The sequence below is a fragment of the Cylas formicarius genome, unplaced genomic scaffold (assembly GCF_029955315.1).
Source record: "Cylas formicarius isolate icCylForm1 unplaced genomic scaffold, icCylForm1.1 PGA_scaffold_4__25_contigs__length_36172078, whole genome shotgun sequence".
NCBI classification, from domain to species: Eukaryota; Metazoa; Arthropoda; class Insecta; order Coleoptera; family Brentidae; genus Cylas; species Cylas formicarius.
The window spans coordinates 25483826-25504840 of record NW_026844334.1 but is presented as its reverse complement, the minus strand read 5'-3'; the positions used below and the strand labels follow the sequence as shown (position 1 = coordinate 25504840).

The following is a 21015-nucleotide window of genomic DNA, read 5'->3' as shown; positions in this document are numbered from 1 at the left end:
TTACCTTTCCAATTTTATTGAATTGCTAAGGATAAATGTGGAGCAAATAAAAAAAAATATTTTTACGTGAGGAATCTCCGCACCAGCTATGGAACATGTTTTATAAAACACTCTGTATGGAGGCCCCTCTTATAAGAATACAAGACAATAAAAGAATTATCGAAGCGACTATAAAAAAAGTATTGAGATGTGTCATTTAATAGGCGCATAAGCGATTATTTGAATCTATTTCAACCAATGAAATTTGCGAACCAACAAATCCGCTGAGAGTTCTGCAATTCTAGAGATTTTAGTTTAGATGTAGCATTTTTACGGCAGTATTTCCTCAAAATAGGCCGAGATCTTGTTAAAAAAATGAGTTAAGTGTGTGGGAGTTCGCTGGTTAGAAAAACAGTGGCACAGAGAGCATTATAGTGGTGAATAGAAATTATTAAAAAATTCATTTTCGGTATGATTACTCTATAGATAATTATTGTGACTGGCACGATATTTTTTCATTTTTAGGCACCCTTTGTAGTTCGGTTATGCGTTAGTTTATCGAGTCGTGAAAACTGGTCGGGATAGGGTTTTTTACGTAAAATCCAGTGGCGTAGTTAGTTTTGAAACTGAAACTGACAAGTTTTAATATATGAACTAAACTCTTTTTTTTTAATGCGACACCCTGTGTGGATTTTAATAATTTTATTAGGATTATTGTGAGTTTTTCAAAAAATATCTGACAAATAAGAGATATTAAATTTAATCTTAATTTTTTTTTATGATTAGGTCATGGAATAAAGATGTCCTAATATCTGCGTTGGTCATCTTCCACGTTCCGCGTTCATATGTTGTTATGCATCTGACTATGGTTTCATACCTTTTCATTTTTGTTGTTAGACTTTTTGACTACATAAGACAGTAAACTACGAGGCGATTTGCAGATTGCATTCTGCCTTTGATTTCTTCAGTAACGTCCACTTTTTAGAAATTGAAATTGTTGAAGTTTTGTCCTAATTTATCCCTTCGTCCCGTTCTTTTATGCCACATATGTATTAGATAATATAGTAGCCCTACGACGGTAGAAACTGATACGCGGCACTGATATTTCCGTAGAAAAGATAATTTTACCCACTAAACTGCAGTTTGTGGGTATATATATATATATATATATATATATATATATATATATATATATATATATATATATATATATATATATATATATATATATATATATATATATATATATATATATTCTTCTTTTTAAAATTCTTTGCTTTATTTTTTTTTAAACCGAAAGCCACCGTCATGAATTGGAAAGCTAAAATCCCTGCCATTTTGCGTTATTCAAGGCATACTATCTATCACGTCCACGCGCCATAGGCAAATAAAGCAGGATGTCTATAGTAACAGACTAATAATTACTTAGGTCATTGAATCCTCAAGCAAGGGTTTAATTCTCGACCGTTTCACATACCGCAACAACAGAAGGTGACACAAGGTAATAAGTTTCGGTTAGTTTTGATTAGAAAAAGAAAAAGTTAATGTTTACTGATTTATTTTTATTAAAGACCAAAATTATAACATTATGATAGCGTTCAAGAGCGATCAGAGGTCAAAGAAAAAATAATAAAGGAAAGAGAAAAGGAAAAGAGATAAGAAATTAAAATTATCACTGTAGGAAATGCAATATATTGTTCTTCTTCTTCAACTTCTTAGTAATGTGTAATATAGGATGACGGATGAGTTTTTCATTGGTAAACATTATTTACCTTAAATAGCCTGACTATGTTAAGTTACAGTTGCGTACTGTCACAAATGAAACTTCAAAAATTTTTCCAGATGGCTTTCCACTCTTTGCACTGGACTCTTTGTGACTATTAGGTAAAGGTTATTACAAATTTTAAAGCACTCGGAAACGTTACCAACAATAAATTTTATATTATTTTTATTTGATAGGATATGCAGCACTTCAGAGAAGAATTTGAGAATGATCTATCTAAAGTTGACAAATAAATGCCTCAAAAATTATATTGCTTTATAACTATAGGTACTACAAAATAATTTAAGAACGCTAAGCATAACTTTCCAATTCTCATTATTCGCTCTCAGGTTTGCTCTCTCAAATGCTTTAATCTAAATGAAAAATAAATTTATAAATCATTTTGATTTGGTTACTAAAATTCATGTAATTTTTTATCAGGAAAAAAATTTTCTTTTTGCTACCTGCTTTGAAAACTGCGCTTATTTTGCTTGTTTTTAACTCATTTGAAAAAATACCATATTTTAAGTTAAATATGTCTCTGACTGTGACTTCATCACAGCCTGGTACAGATTTTTTTTTTAGATTCGAATATAATTTCCCCGATCTCATCTCCATTTGTCATTTTCTTCGAGGCTTCTCTAATTTTTTAACTTTGCTTTGGTCTCTAGTAGAATGACCCTAGACTGTGTATCTTTTCTTAAAAATATATATCCTTCTGCAAACCATAATAATATCATGTCGTGGCTATTGTAATTTTTTGACTAAATGCAACTGTTGAGTTATCAACCTTTATGGCCGGTGGTAAAAAAAAGCACATTTATTAACAAACCGGCAAAAAGTTCCTACCTACCTGACTATTAGAAGCTGCGCTCAGCTACACTAAGTAATTTACTTAGTAATTTGCTCTTAAAGTAATATCAGACTTTCCCGTAACTGCTTGGTGTTAGTATAATAATAATATAATGTCTACTAAGCTGATGTCTTAAAGTGACACTTTGCACCCCCTGGATCATTGCATAATTAAGTATTTTACAGTAATTGGTAGAAAAAGTAGATTTTATAAAGACTACACCACTCAAAAAATGAACTGGATCGAGAAACGAAACAAATGTTGCAGACAGACCCAATGGATCTCCGCTCGTTCCGCCACTGTGGTAGCAAGTTATAAACCTTGTTGAACAGTAAAGCTAACTACTCCGCTTCGGTCTCTGATTGTGGGTTTACGTCGAGTTTTGTAACAATTTTGTTGGCACCCAACCGTTGCGGCAATAAATTAGAATCGAGTCAAACCATTTTCTCGTATTTTCGGTGATTTTATATCCGCGCGCGTCTCCCATAAATCTCCGCATTTGAATAATGGCCTCCCAAAAATTGGATTTAGTCCAAATGGAAAATTCGTACGGTTCTGAAACTTTTGGCGGATTTCTGTTGGCGTGTTTCTCGCCGGAAATAGAAAACTAATCAAATCTTTTTATACTCGCCCAATCGAAATGGCCCCTGAATAATGTTTCTTTTTGTAGTTTTAATTGCGGATTTGTCGACGCCCTAAAGGAAAAAAAAACCGTTCCAACAGTGGCTCGCGACTCAAGTTGTTAAGGTTAGTTTTATAGTTTGTTAGATTTGGTTAGTTTTCCGTTATAATTGTTGTAAATCCGAAAATTACATTAACATTTTTGGCAAATTTAAAGGCCTAACAATTTTGTTTTATATACCTAAGTGGCCATAGAATGAACAATTAAACATTGAAAAATTTGCTTCAAAAGAAAATAAAATTATTTCCGTTTTTTCTATATGCCTCATTTCCTATAAAATTCCCTACACACAGAAATATTTTGACAAACAACTTGACAAGCTAAGCCATAACCATCGGGTATCTAAACTCTATTGAAGCAAGCAAGCAAGAACTATTTTCTGAGCAATTTACTTAGTATTTTAAAATATAATTTTGGAGGGAGAGCTAAACTGCAATTGACAATTGACAAACTGACCAATGAATTTTTCCGGACCAATTCTGTCGATGAAGATTTAGGAGTCAGGAATCACCAGTCAAGAGACAATTACGAGATAGTGATATTTGGGATGTTTCTTAATCGTTACAAATAACAAAATAAAATTTTACTACAGTAGCCTGTGGAAGTTTCTTTGAAGGTTTACGCTTCATTTCTAAGATGCGGTTACTGTTAAAACTGTTACTGTTAACTTATATGTTTATATACAATACAATACAAGAGGCAATAATAAACAATTAAGAGCCAATGCCCAATGGAATATGCACAATTTCCGGTTTACACCTCCTATTTACAAATCTTCTGGATTTCTCCTGCATCGGTTTATGATAAATCGAAATTAAATCACATCGTTTTTAAAATTACTAAAATATTTGTGTATATATTTTTTGCTTATTTGAATTAACCAATTCACCCAGTCGACGTCATAGTTGCCAGATTGGTCGCAGTAGTTACAAAAGATAAAATAATTTATTGAAAAAATGATTTAAAATTACATAATAAGGTTCTCTGATATTTACAGCACACAATCATTCCAGTTTCAATTAAAGCGCTATCTGTATTCTGAAACTTGGAATTTTTTGTATCAACAATTGTTAGAACAACTGTAGGAGTTCTTATTGGAAGTCAAGACTGGTAAATTATGGATAAGTGGATAAGTCTTCATATATTGTATCGGTGATATTAACCCTACCTATTTTATACTCAATAACTATATTTATTCAAAAATATTATTGAGCACTCAAAATTTTAACTCTTTACAACGAGAGATAACTGGCAGATCTGTCAATGCTGTTCGGCATTCTAGATTATCGACTTGACTCATCTTATCTTTTATTAAAAATTAGCCTACGAATACTAAGGTAAAAGGCAGGAAATAGCGACATTTTTGCTATTATATAACTACCATCGAGCAAACCTTGAAGAGAACTCCCTAATTATTTTACTATGAATTGTGTTCTATAATCATTTCCTGTATTTTGCTATTTCTGCATTTGCTGTACTCACCAAATCTTCTCTTTTGTGTTAGTTAACTATCGTTTGGGTTTGCTTTCTTTTTGCATTGTTTGTCATTCCATGCTAAAAACTTTTTATTACGCAGGGATGCTTTTTTGGTACTCTGTACCGTATATGACCTAAATTGGGAATAAATAAATAAATAGCTGTTGATGAATGTATTTGTTAGTCATATAATGACACTTGACTCTAATGACCAGCTTTCCTATTAGAAAAACTACTTAAGATCTTATTGGGGCGACTGTTTTTTTGTTCAACCTGTAAAAAAAAATCAAATTTTCTGTAAACGCCGATGAATGTATTTACGCTTAATTTACAACCCCTGCCTAAAAATGCTTAATTCTTGAGAACGTCATTTCTCTATTTGCTTACGAAATTAACTCCGCAGTGGGTCTACATACGTGAGGTTACACAACAATGGTCGAGTAGGGTGGATTTTCGGGGAAATCAATCACGCTTTCGAGGCGCTTAATGCGACAAGAAACGATATTGCAATTGGACACAGTATGGGTCCTAATGGACTGCTAATGTGTCACTAATTCCCACAATCCTATTCAGAAGCTTAAAGATAAATAGAATAATCGATGTTTTATACGCCCGCACACGCTTCTCTACGTTTTAGGTCTAAATAAATAATCAAATCGCTGCTGATTTTAATGTAATTTAAATTTTTCTTGAAAACGCGACAATTATTTAAAACGACCTGTTTGAAAACACAAATTACATTGTACAAACTCGATCAACAACCAACACCCGTTTTTACTTATTTATTCCTTTGAACACAACACGGAGTATACACGCAGTATACAAATTGAAACAAGAATATTACTTAGACCGATAATTAAACTTAATAGTACCAGCAAAATCACTGGTCAAATGATTTTAAAAACAATCTAAGAAATAGAGGAAAAAAATAATAGAATAGAAGAAGCGACAGTATTTTTTCTTGTCTATATAAAAATTGAAATTTAAATAAGATATAAAATTTTACTACCTATATCCCAATTTCCCTCCCTATTTTACTATACCTATGTCAGTGTTGGATCAACGTTATATTTTTATATCTATTTAAATGGGTTTAGGTTTCATTTACAAATTTTAATTTTTTGCATTTCCCATGCAGCGGTTGTTGACGAATCCAAGTTGCTGACTTTTCGTAAATCTTCCTGTTGGCTTCTTCAGAGCTTAACCAAAACTATTCCACTTTTTTTATTCAGGAGTACCCAATAATACCGGTATCTAATATTTAGTCAAAGTAACCAAACATTCTCAGTAAACCGCAATAACTAACATGATTATCGATACAAATTAACATTTGTAATTAATTGATACGTACACTACTCTAATCGTTGGTGTATTTTTAAGAAGTATAAAAAGGAAACGTTTTTGAAAGGAAATTTTCTAAAACCTTTAAAGTATATTCCGCCATCTCCCGGCAAGTAGATTAACAGCGGATACATTTTTTCAAGCTGTAATAAAATGGAATGATTCTTCGCAATTGGCTTACCAAATTGAAAAATACTTTCTCCATGGTACTAACCTTAATTTTTGTTTACAATAATTTAAAAACGTGTTTAAGTTAAAAATATCCTTTTCAAACGTAACAGGGGAATCCATGGAAACATCAAGTTACCGCAATGACTACGTTTAAATTTTCATGGGATAAACAAGATAAACCAGCGACCCACAAAGTGTTTGCAAGAAAAAGAAAAACGCAAGATGGACAGAGGAGTTTAAAAAATAAGCAAAATTTTAAGGCTTCTGATAAAGTGTTGTCAAATGTTCCACAATCTCTCAATCGGCCAATAAGTTCAAACATGGAAAAAAGGAAATCAGTGAAAATTGGTACAAAAAGAACTGAGATTGTTTTTGATAGACCAAATTATGAGCAAAAGCTTATTAAAAGAAAAGGAAAAAAAGATAAAATCCTTAAAAGCACTGAGGAAGGTAATGAGTTGGAAGAGACAACCAACCAAAACAAACTTCACTCACTATTTTCGGAAAAGCACAAAAGCATTCATGTCAATACAAATGTAACAGGAAGAGCACTAATTGAAAATGTATTCAGTGTTGGAATGACATTTAGTAAGTTGGACATTCATAGACATCTAGCTTCAAACTTAGAGAAACACAGTTTTAAGATTTTAACGAGCATTCAAGAGAAAGCGATACCAGTGGTACTAAGAGGCAAAAATGCATTGGTAGGGTTTGATTTACTTTTCTTCATGTTTATCATGTGAATGGACTTACCTATTTCAGATCAAATCACAAACAGGTTCAGGAAAGACCCTCGTCTATGCTATACCAGTGTTGGATTACCTGATAAAACTTACCCCCAAAATAAAACGTAGTGATGGATTACAATCTATTATTGTTGTTCCAAGTAGGGAACTTGCTCTCCAAATACATGAAGTATTTAATAAATTAAATGTTAGTTTTTAAATAAGTTATAATTTTGTTGAATAATAGACAATGTATTATTTTTTAGACATTCCAGTGGATAGTCGTAGGCCACCTTTGTGGTGGTGAAAATCGTAAAACTGAAAAAGACAGATTACGCAAAGGTGTTCATATTTTGATTGGTACCCCAGGTAGATTACTGGATCATGTACTTCATACTGCGGCCTTTGATGCAAAAAATGTGCAATGCTTAGTTCTGGATGAAGCTGACAGATTACTAGATATGGGATTTAAACAAGATATATCAAGGTAAGAAGAATATATAAATTTAGTGTTCTTAAAAATGTCAGATCCAATATAAGTGTGTGTAAGTGTATCTGAGAACAGTAACAGTAAATGTAAGTTAGCTGGAAAATGGGGGCATAACTAAACAGTTTATTATTGAAAGTATTTGCAAAATGGCGGCAAAAGATCCATTTTTTTTCATGGTTTCGTTTTATTACTGATTATGATATGTCTTTCTTTATAAAAAAAAAAGATAAAATAAGAAAGCAGTAGGTAAAAGGTATTTGGCTATGAAGACAGTTAAACTAAAGACAAAAAATTGTATTTGGAGATTTAATTCCCCAACTAGAATTTTTTTGATTTTTTGTTATTTTTGTTCCTTCTATTTTAATTCAACCCTGTTCTGCTAATTAACTTTAAACTCTAAGTGTTTCAAAAAAGAGCTAAATTACACTAGAAATATACAGGGTGTTTAAGTCTGTTTAATGTAGAATTCTGTGTTCAAGACAGAGAATAAATATTGTATCACAAAAAATACACATATAGCAGAAAGCATGATTTTCCAGTTTTTATATTGTTTACCTGGATTATCTCGAGATCTATTTTTTTACTTTTAAAATGCGCAATCCTTTTCTTAGGTAAATAACCCTGTTGCCTTAACGTTTCCGACAAATCTAGCTTAAAAATACTGTATAATCAATGTTGTTTTATAATAGTTTAATGTATTTTGTTCATTACAATATTGTTGCGCATTTTTCTCTTCTCATACAATAGATTGGTAGAAGAAATCAAAAATCACAAAATAAGCAAGTCATATAATCCACTGGCTCTTTTAAAAGGACAAAATCGTAATATTGAAACACCAGTGACTGAAACTGATACCACGACTAATAATATTCAGACGATCTTGTTGTCTGCTACTTTATCAAAAGGGATACTGGAGTTGACCAATTTTCTTATGAAAGAGCACGAATATATTGAAACACTGGAACAATCAGCGGTGGGTCGCGAAAATTTAGTAATACCAGAAACAGTTAGGCAAGAATTTTTAATTACTTTTGTGAAGCATCGTTTAGTAATGTTAGGAGCTCTAATCGTATCCAAAACTAAGAATGTGGGGAAAACTTTTGTGTTTATGGCAACAACTCAAATGGTCGACTTTCATTATGAGCTATTTACAAAATGCTTAATCAATATGCCAAAACGTGGAGGAAAGCTCAAGTTTGGAGAAGTAGTGCTATTAGATGATTTTGAATGGGAAGAGGACGACGAAAATGAAGGTTTGGAGCTTCAATTATTTAAACTTCACGGTAATATGGATCAGAATCAGAGAAAAGAAGTGTTTAACGGATTTAGGAAAGCAGAGAAAGGCGTTTTAATCTGTACGGTAAGTGTAATTTAATTTTTGGATTCGGTTAAAACACTTATTTTGAATAGTTGTTCCAGTTCAGGTTTTTTGGTATTCTTTGGATAATTTTTACTATATTTAAATTTTATAAGGTGGTTTTTATACCTTGCCATCGTCATCATGCGGTCGTTAATGCACAGTTGCTTTTCACCAACTACTTTTCATGACATTTGGACTCTGATATCCTTAAAAAAAAGTAAGGAACTAAAAAATGTAGCGGTCTAAAATACTTAAAAACACGTTTCACACATTACATAATACCAATCACAAATATGTAAAACAAGACAAAAAGTGCATTCGCCTATATAACACGTCTTTGATTTATTTACATACGAATGACACTTGGAACTCAAACTACCAAGTTGCAAACTTCACAGTATTGCGGCATTTTTGTCACAGCAATATCGAAAAACATCTGTTCGCTTTCAACAAAGTTGTATATGTTATAAGTAAAAGGTTGAATGTTTAGACACTCTGTATACTTATTACACGCATACATATACATATACTAGAATATAAAATATTTTCGCTTATACTTCTTAATTAAACATTAAAATTATGTTACATTTTGACAAAATCAAGCAGACATTCACTTTCAGATTCAAAAACAGTGTGACCTATACGATATGAACGTAAATTAAAAAAGCAACCTTAATAGATCCTCCACATATCCCAAACGTCTAAATTTTTGAAAGCTACAATATTTCGTGCCCTATATTGTGGATAACCGTAAATAATAGTATAGTAGGCAACAAGTTTGATAATTGCCCTTTTAAAGATACTCAAGAGGTGTACTTTACTTTTTCTGCGATCATTTGTCGAAAAGAACATGAACACATCCACTAAATAAATGACATGTGACGTGACGATGAGAATTGATAAAAATCAAAACATCATGGCCAAAATCTACTGAAAACAACCGATCGCTCTCAAACTTATGACTAAAGTACGTGAAGCTGTTATCTTAAAATTATACTTTTCGCACAGTTGATCCGAGAATAATTGGGTATATTCGATTGGGGAGTGAAAAAAACATAATTTTAGTAAATGTATTCATGGTGTTTTGCAAAGATGCAAACCTAGGAACACGTTTTATAAATAAAAAACAAGTTTCAGACACTCCTTCGTTTGTAATCGTTGCGCTGCCCCAAAGTCATACCAAAAGAAACCTCTTTATTATATTTATTTCATAAAATGCGGTTTTAAACTTGCGTAATTTTCTATTAAATTTTTGTTTCTTCAATGGTCGCATTAAATACATTGAATTGATACCATATCTAAATTTGTTCCGCATATGTTTTTAAACACATAGGGATAGTTCAATAAAAAGCGTTTTAAATGATAGTCGGGTCATTAATAATAACACGAAAGCATCGGGAAATTGCTTCCTCGAGTGTCCCTTTCGTTGCACGCCTGTTGGTCCAAAGAAACCGCGGCGGATCTCCACAAATTGTCTTCACGGTGGGACATCGTCATTTTTGAATAAGAACTTATTAGCTACCTGTAATAATAATCATCAACACATGCGCTGCTATTTAAGTAGCACCCACCCGTCGACAGAATAATGCTTTTTTTGGGAGGGCGCGAAAAGATTTTTTTACCTTTATAGGGACAATGGCCTTGTGCAGGTGTTTTAATGGCACCATTATAAAATGGTAATTTTAACAAAATCCTAAGCTTTTCGAAACAAATACTAACTGTTATTCTCTGTAGACAAACATTAAGTTTCTTTATTGAGAAGTGGATACAAAATTGTTTCGTTGAAATTTACACATTCATGTTATTGAAATTGAAATAAGTTAATAATTGAATCTTACAATGCTTATTGTGCTTAAATAAGTTCAAATGCTAGATAAACGGACTCCCCGATTTCGTCTACTGACACTGCAAAAAGATCTATATTAATTTTAAGCGCCAAGATTTATAATTTAATAAATTCACCCGATTCAGTTTTGATGCCATTGAACATCCACCCTGTGTCTACGCGAAATCATGATTAAGTTAGCCTAAATACAACGTGGATGGAATTATTGTTGTCAGCCATTTTCATTCGCTTTATCTACATTCCTAACTACCTTATAATTTTTTTTTCTAATTTAGATTTACAGTGAGGTTTAGATCTGCTATACACTATTGATCCATTATTAACAATCTATGCGGTTGATCATCGAGATTCCCACTAATATAAATGGAAAAAAGGAAAAAGATGTAAATAAAACGTCAATATAAAAGTTTCTTATAGAATGGTACTATTAAGATGGGCTGAAGCTTACGCTTTTTTAACATAATTATAAAATTACTCCAAAATAAATGTGACAATAATGTCAAAGTATATAATATATAATGATTAATAATTACTACTAAAAAAAAACTGATAACTGGTCCTCGACTCATCAAAATTTGTAGTCATCATCTTCATAATTATTTTTGTTAAAATGATACCGAATAGGCTATAAATTCTATTTACTATTGCTATTCTCCTCTACATTTTTTCCCCTTTACCTTTTGAATTTTTTTCTTCTCAAAGCAATAGTTGCCAAGCTTCCATGTAAATTGTGAATAGCCACAAATGCTTATGACGTGTTTCTGTAGCACATCGATCATCTTGTATTGAATTTTTCAAAAAAACTTTCAAAAATTACTCCACATATTTTACCTTGTCAAAACATAAACATTTCGAATTTGGCGCATCCTGTAGGTGCAATTGTTAAACACATTTCTGATTCCAGTCTTAACAATTCAATCAATTTCGAGTACTGTTATTAATGTTGTTAACGTTTTCAGAGGCTTCCTCTTAGTGACATTACTCAATTTGTTTATTGGGAACAAGCTATTATTTATCTAAAATGACCAATACATCAACCAAACAATCAGAAAGTTGGAAACACTCACTCTCGTATAGAATTTAAGTTAAAAAAATTCTCCAATATCCCTTTCATTGGCAAAATATTAAGCTAACAATACGAGAAATTTTTAAGCATAAACTTCAAAATATTCAAAACTTGTAATCGGAGAAAACTCAAAAACGACATCATTACATAAATAATTGGTAAAACATAAATTTCTCCATTTGATTTTACGTCCTCACTTACGGGTGAAAATACGAAACTTTGTGCACATAGTGATAGTGCTATTATAGATTTTGTGTGAGAGAAATTTTGGTTGTAGGGTATGTACATTCGAAAGTTGCCATTGCTTGCGGATAAGGCTGCATTTGCCAAAATATTTCGAAAACTGGGTAAAACCTCCTTTTTATTGCTCCAGATCTTTTAATAGCGAGTCACAAGTTTATTATTAATTAAATATTTATTATGTTAAAAAAATTGATGGAGAGAGGGTATGTCGATATCTGATAGTATATGCATAACATCCAGGACGTAGCAGCTCGTGGACTTGATGTGCCAGAAGCAGATTGTATAATACAATACACAGCCCCCGTTTCTAACGACGATTATATCCATAGAGTGGGTAGAACCGGAAGGGTGGGCAAATCAGGATCGGCTTTAATCTTTTTAACTCACGAAGAACAAGAATATATTAATCGTCTTCGTGAGCACAGAGTATTGTAAGTTAGCCATTGCCATATGAATTTGAAACAAAATCGGGTTGCTTGTAGTTTGCAGGAGGCAAAAAAAGATTTTCTTAAAGATCTCAGTGGCTTAATGATGGAACCCGAAGAGGACAAGGCAATTTTAGCTTTGCAAAAGCGATTCGAATTGGCATTGTCGTCCGATAAACAGCTGCATCGAAAAGGATGTCTTGGTAAGACTTTTCAAAGTGTGGTAAGCCACCACAACGTCCAGTTCTTTGTATGTCGTTTTTAATATCAATCATTTCGGCGTTGAAGGATTAATGTTGTCGAGGCGATACATAAAAGGGCACTTTATTCAGCTTCTGTTTCAGAAGTGGGAACGGGTCAGATCGATAATCGTTGACCAACGCGGATAAATGATTTCTTTAATGTGAAAATTATTTCTACCGGGTAGCACATTAACTTTAAAACAGAAAGCATTGCCGAAAGTAGGTTCATGTAGATAGGTAGATAGACTATTACAAATATTTAACTAGGGTAGTGTAAAATTTGCGCCTCTTTAGAATAATTATCGTTTCAGTAAAAATGAACAACAATTAAAAACAAGTAAATATAATATGATAAATGATAATTATGAACAAACATTGTTATTATACAAATAGGAAAAAAATACAATACAAATAATGTAGGTGTTAAACTGAAATATTGCAATGTTAGTAAAAATGCATTCTAAGTAAATATTTTTTTGCTAAAATGTGCCCTTTTGTGGTTTCAAAAAGTTTTTCCTGACCTGTTTTGGTTAGCGTTAACATTGTATCGTATAAATTATGGTATTAAATATGAATAAAGATAGAATTTTAACTTGAACAAGAGAAAAAAATACAGTGTATAATAATAATTTAGAATCATTATTGTAATTGGTAAACAAAATATTCAATATTTTGGGTTTTTTGTAACTTGCAACATATTAGCTAAAAGCAAATAAATTCAAAACCACAAACATCCATAGAAAAATCAGCATCAATCTTACTCATTTTGTTTCGTCCTGTATCTTTTATTCTTTCGGAGATCCTATCGTGAGAATCCAACTTCGACATGAATAGGAGACAACTGATTCGATTTTGATTTCAGCCTACTCATCTTGGTCTAGATTCTACAGTACATATCCAGCAAACATGAAGACTGTGTTCAACTTCAAGAATTTGAATTTGGGGCATTATTGCACTAGTTTCGCGTTGCAGGAGACGCCGACGATGATCGCCAAACGTGTAAAGAAAGCAATTACTGCCGTAGAGCCCAAGAGGCTTAATAAAAAATTGGCTAACCATGGGTAAGTGCGTTTCTTAAAATGTCCTTGTTCCACAATTCGGATTCGTATTAGGATGGTTCCAAAACTGGCATTAGTAGTCAAAAATAATTTGTTGTAGTTTTAGCAGTACTGTTCTGGGAACCGCATATTTTTTCTCACTTCTCGTTCTCGCGAAGTTCTTTGGAAAAATCACAAGTATGGTTTAATTTTGTTTTTGGTTTCTTGATAATTAATTATATTAGATATATTACATTATCTGCATCTATCTCTCATCTAAGGACTCTTGTTATCTTCCAACTTTTCAATAAACAATGATAAAGCGTTTAGCTGAGGTCGTTGGAGCCAGGACTCTTTCTACAGCTTTCCTTATTTCAGACTTATTTATCTAAATTTTATTATCCATTCTTCTTTGGCTTCTTATGAAACATCGATCTGTTTCTAAAGGCTTTTGTTTGCAATTACTGCTACAGCTTCTACATATAATTATAGTTTTGATGTGTGTTTTTAATTTTATTCAATTTTTGCTTCTGAACGTTTCTTGTTGAATTCGCGGGATGTTTTCATTTGCTTATGAGGTGGGATTTGGTGTTTTTAATTGCTACATTGCAGAACATATTAAACTAGTTTCACACTCCAGTAAAGGAAGCGTTTTGGGATATAAAAAAAGCACTAAAATATCGAGTAAAAATATTCAATATTTTTCGCAGAAGTTGTCAATAACATTTTAGTTTTTTTTGTATTCTTTATTTGAAACGTTCTTCGTTGATGGGTGTGTGTGCAAATCAAAGTTCATGGCTTATTTTACTATTATTACAAAAGAAAATTACGAAACATAGGTTTAAAAATTTTTGAATCATTTTTCAAAATTAGGGCTCATTTTTTTATAAACAAAAAGAATAACTCATCGGAAAATGCGTTCGAAATGCCGATAACTGGTGGTTATAATAGCTGATATTAAAAAAAAACCTTGATTCCGTAAATGTAAACTCAGAGGTTTTTTTTTTCAAAAAAAGCCTTGTAGACTTGTCTGTCGAGCTATGCTTCGCTTATTGTGCGGAGACTGCTCTAAATTTTAAAATTTTCGAGAAAATGTCTGGCGAAAAATATTTTTGTACTCGTCCCGGCAATATCCACATTCGGAGTGGAACTTTCATAAATGGTTTGAATAAATTAAAATCCATATTTCTTAATTTTCCTTTTTGAAATTACCAGAACAAGCCTTGAACTTTAATTTGCGCACACGCCTATCGTTTCATGTAAACAATTAAAAAATAAATAAATAAAAGTAATTAACTTGCGAAAAATTTTGAATATTTTTACTTAACGTTTTTAGAACTTCTTTTATGGCCCAAGATGCTTTTTTTCAGCTATTGTTTTTGGTTTGTTTCCCGATCCACTGAAACTACAGTTCAACTTGTAGGTATTTTCAAGACGCACATGTTTTTTTATAAAACTGTTTTTTCACGCCTCAATCGTTAATAAAAAAATAGTTGCCCAACTTTCAAAATTAAACATTGACTATCAATTCATTCATATCATTGTCCTCTAACCTGCTGTCGAGTTTGATAGCAGGTGGCAGTTTCAATAAAAGTCACCTCGATTAGACTCTCATTCGGTTGGCCTATAAAGTAGGAAAATAATTCTGACCCGAATAAATGTAAAGTTTTCCAATTGGGAAAACGGTAGCGGACGGTGGCATTAAAATAGCGGCTGCGCCCTTCTACCGTTTTCCCACAAGCCGACACAGCAGCGCGGCAGACTTCCTCCGAACAACCGTTCTCCGGCGGCCCTTTTGATATTGCCCTGTCCGAGGCGTATAACTTATTAATGAGACGAGATGATTGATAGCGTTAGGTGTTTTCGGTAAAAAGGCGCGCTTCGCCTCCATTTAATTACTCACTAAATAATTCAGTAAATGATGGTTGGATTCATTTAACGTTAATGCTGGAAACGCGCCATTCTCGTATTAATCGAGTTCTGTGTATAATATATCACGTCGCGAGAAAGATTGTTCAAGTGGCCGGCAAGAAACCTATCGCATCGCTGCATCGCAAAGCGTTACCCGCGCCCATTACAGGTGAAGGAAATAGCAAAATAATATTTGTAAATCTAGGCGGATAGGTGACATTTTTCCAAACCGGAAAGAGAAATATACGAGCAATGCTTGGTGCCTGGATAAATAACTTTTATGATGCCCGAATAAATAAGTTTTATCCCACGGTCTACACTCTATTCTTATGTCAACACATTCTAGAACTAGCTAGCTATCCCTTTGTGTTTGAATAACTTTGTATACTTTTCTACATCAATTTTCAGCAGTTTCTGGAAAATTAATTCATTTTCTTCCTTTTCATTTTTATTTCCATATGTTTGTTAACCAAAAAGTTTAGAAGCAATTCCTTATGGTGAAAAGTAGTTAGATGGTTTTGAATCGGATTATTTAAGAATATTTGCCTAAAGTGTCGACTGTCAAAAATAATTCATTTTTTAAAGATTTCTGTTGTCATCCGTGAGCTATAGCGCAAAACAGACTTTTTTATTAAAAAAAAAACGTCCAAGAAACGGCAATGTTGCATCATTGCAGATAGCTTATTAAAATCGATAGAGCGCCATCTACCATGCCATCTTTTATTTATGGCATATTATAAGTGCCTAATACGGAAAAGGGTAAAAGACAAAAATTTATTTATTTAAATTAAATTTATTTATACCGTTCAAAACGTTTATTTCACCTATTTCTGAAGAATCGAGATTAAAATTTTTAGTGAATTTGTTAATAAACTAAACTTTAGGACGTGTGAATAAATTTAAAGTATCGAATAATATTAAACAGTACCTCGTGGCAGTGATTTGTAGTATTATATTATCGTGGTTATTTACACTTGATAACGGGTAGTGATACAACTGTCCGAAACGTTGTGTAAGTTAAAAATAAAGACAATGGAAGTTCGACATCCTTTTAGTATTTCTATCGTCGTTATTGTCACATGAGGATGAAGAGGGAAGTTATTTTTATTCATAATTTTGCGAATGTTAGCTTCCGGCGATATCCATTTCTATTAATGACTTATTTTTCTCTGTATAGATTCTCTATATTCTCTATCTCTATATTTGAATATAAAAATCGGTCTTATTAGTATTCCTATGCTCTGTTTCGTAACGCGAGAGAGTTATAAATCATTATTAAACTGTAAAACTTAGAGGTCTTAGCCGTATTCCATAGGCGTAGTATTGTATCTATAACGATTGTCAAGGGCATCGAGAGTGGCAAGTAGACGCACAGGTCTTACTTTGTGTTTAAAATTAGAAATATAGTAACTTTTTGTTGGTAAAGTTCGTTCCTGCAAATGGGTATTGTTTCTGAATTTGTTGTTGGGACTGGGGAGTACAACTGTGCTTTCTAAAAATAAAAAAATATTATTCTTAACGTGTTCAAAGCTCTTCGCCGGAGTTACAAATATAGGTGAATAAACGCGGCTCCATGAAGGCATGAAGTTCTATTTTAAATTGTAGATTTTTTTGAAATAATATTTTTTTATTTTCATATTATTCTTACTTCCATATAATTTTTTATTTACTTAAACTTAGAATAATTATCTGCCCATCTCTATAATTGTAATCATTCATTTACAATTAGTGCGCTCCAATTTAGGAAGGATTCTAGGTGTATATGTCTTAAAAACTGAAAGTAACATTTAAGTTGCCCACCCTGTTTAATGATCCCTGTCATTGCAAATTTATATTTTATTACTCTCTTGCATTAAGAAAAAATAATAGATGTCTAATATGACCAAAAAATATTACTCCCCAATTTAGCGGCTCTTTTCTGGAAAATGTTGACTACATTTTACGAGAAATTTCGCAAAATTTTTCAAAGAAACTTCCACAGACTTCCAATACTTTTTACAAAGCTTCTGGATTCCTCCTGAGTCGGTTTTTGCTTGACTGAAACAGTCAAACAGACGCAAGAGGAATCCAGAAGCTTTGTAAAAAGGGAGACTTCGCCTTTTTAAAATCATCTCTTATTTTCAATAGCCATATTTCAAATCCTAGTCGCAATATAATAAAACTGATCTTACAATAAGCCTACGACATTTACAATTCAACAAACATCGTCAGTTATTTGAATAGTTGTGCTACTTCGAAACAGCTGCGTCACCGAAGCATTCTTGTGATCGCGAAGGTGCTCTTAGAAAATAAATTAAAACCTCATTTCCGTTTAATTTTACTTAATTGATATCGGGGCAGGGAAAAATCGCCGAATTGAATACTATTCTACCAGTTAAATAGTATCATTTTGATCTGCGAGTCCCTTTCAATGGGATCGGAATCGCAGGTGTAAGCGTTCGTAATTAATCTTTTGTGTTGGCTATTATGGGAAGCATCGGGGCCGTGTTCTCAATTAACGCATTATAAAGCAACAGGACTGCTTGTCGTTGGCACGGAGGCAGGGTACCCTCTCCGCGCCGAAAAAATTAGAAAAAATATATATGAACAATGAAAATAATATTGGAGCTAATAAAAACAGGTTTAATGTTGCGAAATAGAGATTTGAGACGTTTTAACAAATATAATTGGTCGACATTTGACTGTATGTCCATCAACTAATCATTTACTTCATAACGAATATTACGCAGAGCAGTTATAAAGAAAGCGTCGAAAAGATATTGTCAATCCGTTAATAAAAAATTCTGTGTATGAAAATATTGGAACTTCTGTTTTGCCGATTTTAATTGTCACGCTGGGTTTATGCACGGCTTTACAAATACAAAAAAACTGGTTTATTTATTAATCTCAGAAGTTTTCACATATATTTTTTTTAAACTTGCTGTACCTTATTAAGCCCCCAAATTTTCTGGATAGACACTTATGTTCTTATTGTATTTAATAAACCCCCTACTTTAATTTTTTTTCTTTCTTGTTCATTTTAATAATTCCAGCTATTTTTATTATATCTATTATATTATATATTATAATAATTATTATTATTATTATTCTTAATTTTTAACTACTTCAAATTGCAGTATAGACTAAATTATTTCAAGACACAAAGATTTTGTATGCTGACTTTATCCGTTATTTTTGTATAACAATATTTTTTTAATAGTATTTGTAATCTAGATATCTCGACTAAAAAGGACAAAATACACAAAGATCTTTGTAGATGATTTAAGCTATTTCTGTTAAAATTTAATTAAAGCAGGCCCAATTGTTCTACTTTGGTTGTTTTCAGTTGTTACTGTCAATTATTTACTAATGGTAATTAATTTAGTAATTAATGTAAAATATCTCAAAAACAATTTTAATCAAAAAATATAGAATAGAAAAAAATTATATGTGTTGAACGAAATATATTTTAAAGTCACAGGCATATTTGAGTAATAGGGTACAAGACACTCTTTTGTTATGCTAATAGATCGTTTTTATTTATAAAATGCACGTGAACGTGAAATCTAACAAACAAGTTATTAAGTGTCAACAAAATATGTGAAAAACTGCCAGACAATATTTTCCGCGTCATCCTGTCAACAGGATCAATCAAGAATAACGCCTGAACTGTCGATATGCTCAGGCACAGCTAAATTTTTACATTTGAAATTTTTTCTGAATTATATTTGCCCCCTTTTGCGATGTTTCCAAATTCCTCCGCTTACCTTGTGCCATCTTTCGTTAGAATTGGATTTGGAGATATTTTTGCGATTTGTGATATGTCAAAAAAACTTTATAAAAAGAGAGTCTGTAGCTTTGTCGGCTATGACTAATTCTTTATTTGGTTCTTGCTATAGCTACATTTTAAAAATAATTTCATAATACATTTTTAAAATAATTTTATAATTCATGATATTCTCAAAAATTGTGCCAGTTCATTTGTCAACCAATATATTTGTAAAATTCTATACGCATTATTGAAACACAATGTGCGATGACGTGTGTTGAGTCGTCAAATACTATACAGGGTGCGGAAAGTGGGATCCAAAATAAATCCCATTTTCTTATATTAAACGCCCGTCCAAAAATGCTTCCTTACCCTGATACAGGATACCTTTTTTGACTCATTTATGAAATTTTTTACATATCTTTAAAACATTTTTCATATTAAAGCTTTTCTGTAAGCGTTAATGCAAAGACACACACAACAATTTGTCTTTTTGGAGCACTGCATTATTACCTTTATACTTTTTTACCATTAGTCCCAAAGGAATTTGATAATAATGAATGCGATAAACCATTAACAATTAACAAAAAACGATGAAAACAATAAATAAAAATTAATTCCTCGTTTTAATTAAAATTAAATCCAAATACTTGCACTATTTCACGTAGAAGGAAGCATCTTAGCAGAATGTTTTTGAGATAATGTTTTATTATTATACTTTCGTTAACATGAGCATTGAAATCTTATATACTTATTATATTTGTTCATGGTCATTTAAATTTAAAATAAAATGGATAAGAAAACGAAATTAAAATTTTATTTATGAACAATATAAACTTTTTATTTTGCGTAAAATCGAAAAATTGTATGTATTGTACATGAGTCATCTTTAGGACATTGCCGTGTTAGATTAGATTAGATTAGAAACTGGCTCGCATTTTACTCTGTACCTACTTTTATATTGTTTGAGGGGGGCGGAGCTAAATGAGGGGCATAACCACCGCCTCGGATAACTGATTCCCATGTTAGTGACAGGTAGAGACCTGACCTGAGTAAGATTGTGTTCGGCAACTGCTGATGAGTTTATTTGTGTTATTTTTAATTCTCTTTCATGTTCTTTGAGACTAATTGAAATATTTCGTTCGGTCTCTCCAATGTATTCTTTGCCGCATATGCAAAAAAGTTATTATTGAAAATTAAAATTGAAAAATTAATGCTTTCTTCTGTTTTAGCGACAGTGAAGAGAGTAGTAAAGCATCAAAGAAGCGACCAGTAAAATCCCTAAGTCTAACGACATCCGAGTTCTCCAGCGGTCTGGAACCAGTTAAAAAGAAGCGAAAAAAATCTTAATTCGTTAACAAATCGTTACAGTTATGTGTGTTTAAATCCCATGTACCATTTATTTTAATACAAAGATTAATGATATTATTCTTTTTTTTTTCTTTAGCCCCGGTTCTCACATCAATTTTAATGAACCAAATTACATCGCCCCGCTAATTCGAACTTAATGGCTCTTTTGTTTACGATTTCATTCAGTGGTTCAACACTTTCTGGCCGAACGTAATTAAAAGAGCGGATTTGTACAAAAATCTTTGGGATCTATTAAAACCAAACCATCTGTTACGCGCAGAATATCAGTAGATTTAAGGTGCGCGTAT

General features: G+C 32.1%; 1 protein-coding gene across 1 annotated transcript; it reads left to right on the top strand.

Annotated features, from left to right (window-relative positions):
• Positions 1–6265: 6265 nt before the first annotated feature.
• On the top strand, positions 6266–20785 carry LOC132700986 (probable ATP-dependent RNA helicase CG8611). The gene is made up of 8 exons (XM_060668591.1): positions 6266–6968; positions 7027–7197; positions 7256–7476; positions 8227–8839; positions 12235–12425; positions 12477–12622; positions 13524–13722; positions 20590–20785. Exons 1-8 carry the CDS (start codon positions 6405–6407, stop codon positions 20705–20707), a joined length of 2223 nt encoding a protein of 740 aa, XP_060524574.1. The 5' UTR covers positions 6266–6404; the 3' UTR covers positions 20708–20785.
• The last annotated feature ends 230 nt before the right edge of the window (positions 20786–21015 follow it).

Coding starts and splice junctions, on each gene's coding strand:
- LOC132700986 (XM_060668591.1), top strand. CDS start 6,405: ATGACTACGTTTAAATTTTCATGGGATAAACAAGATAAACCAGCGACC. Junction 6,969..7,026: donor TAAGAGGCAAAAATGCATTG/GTAGGGTTTGAT, acceptor TACCTATTTCAG/ATCAAATCACAAACAGGTTC. Junction 13,723..20,589: donor AAAAAATTGGCTAACCATGG/GTAAGTGCGTTT, acceptor CTTCTGTTTTAG/CGACAGTGAAGAGAGTAGTA.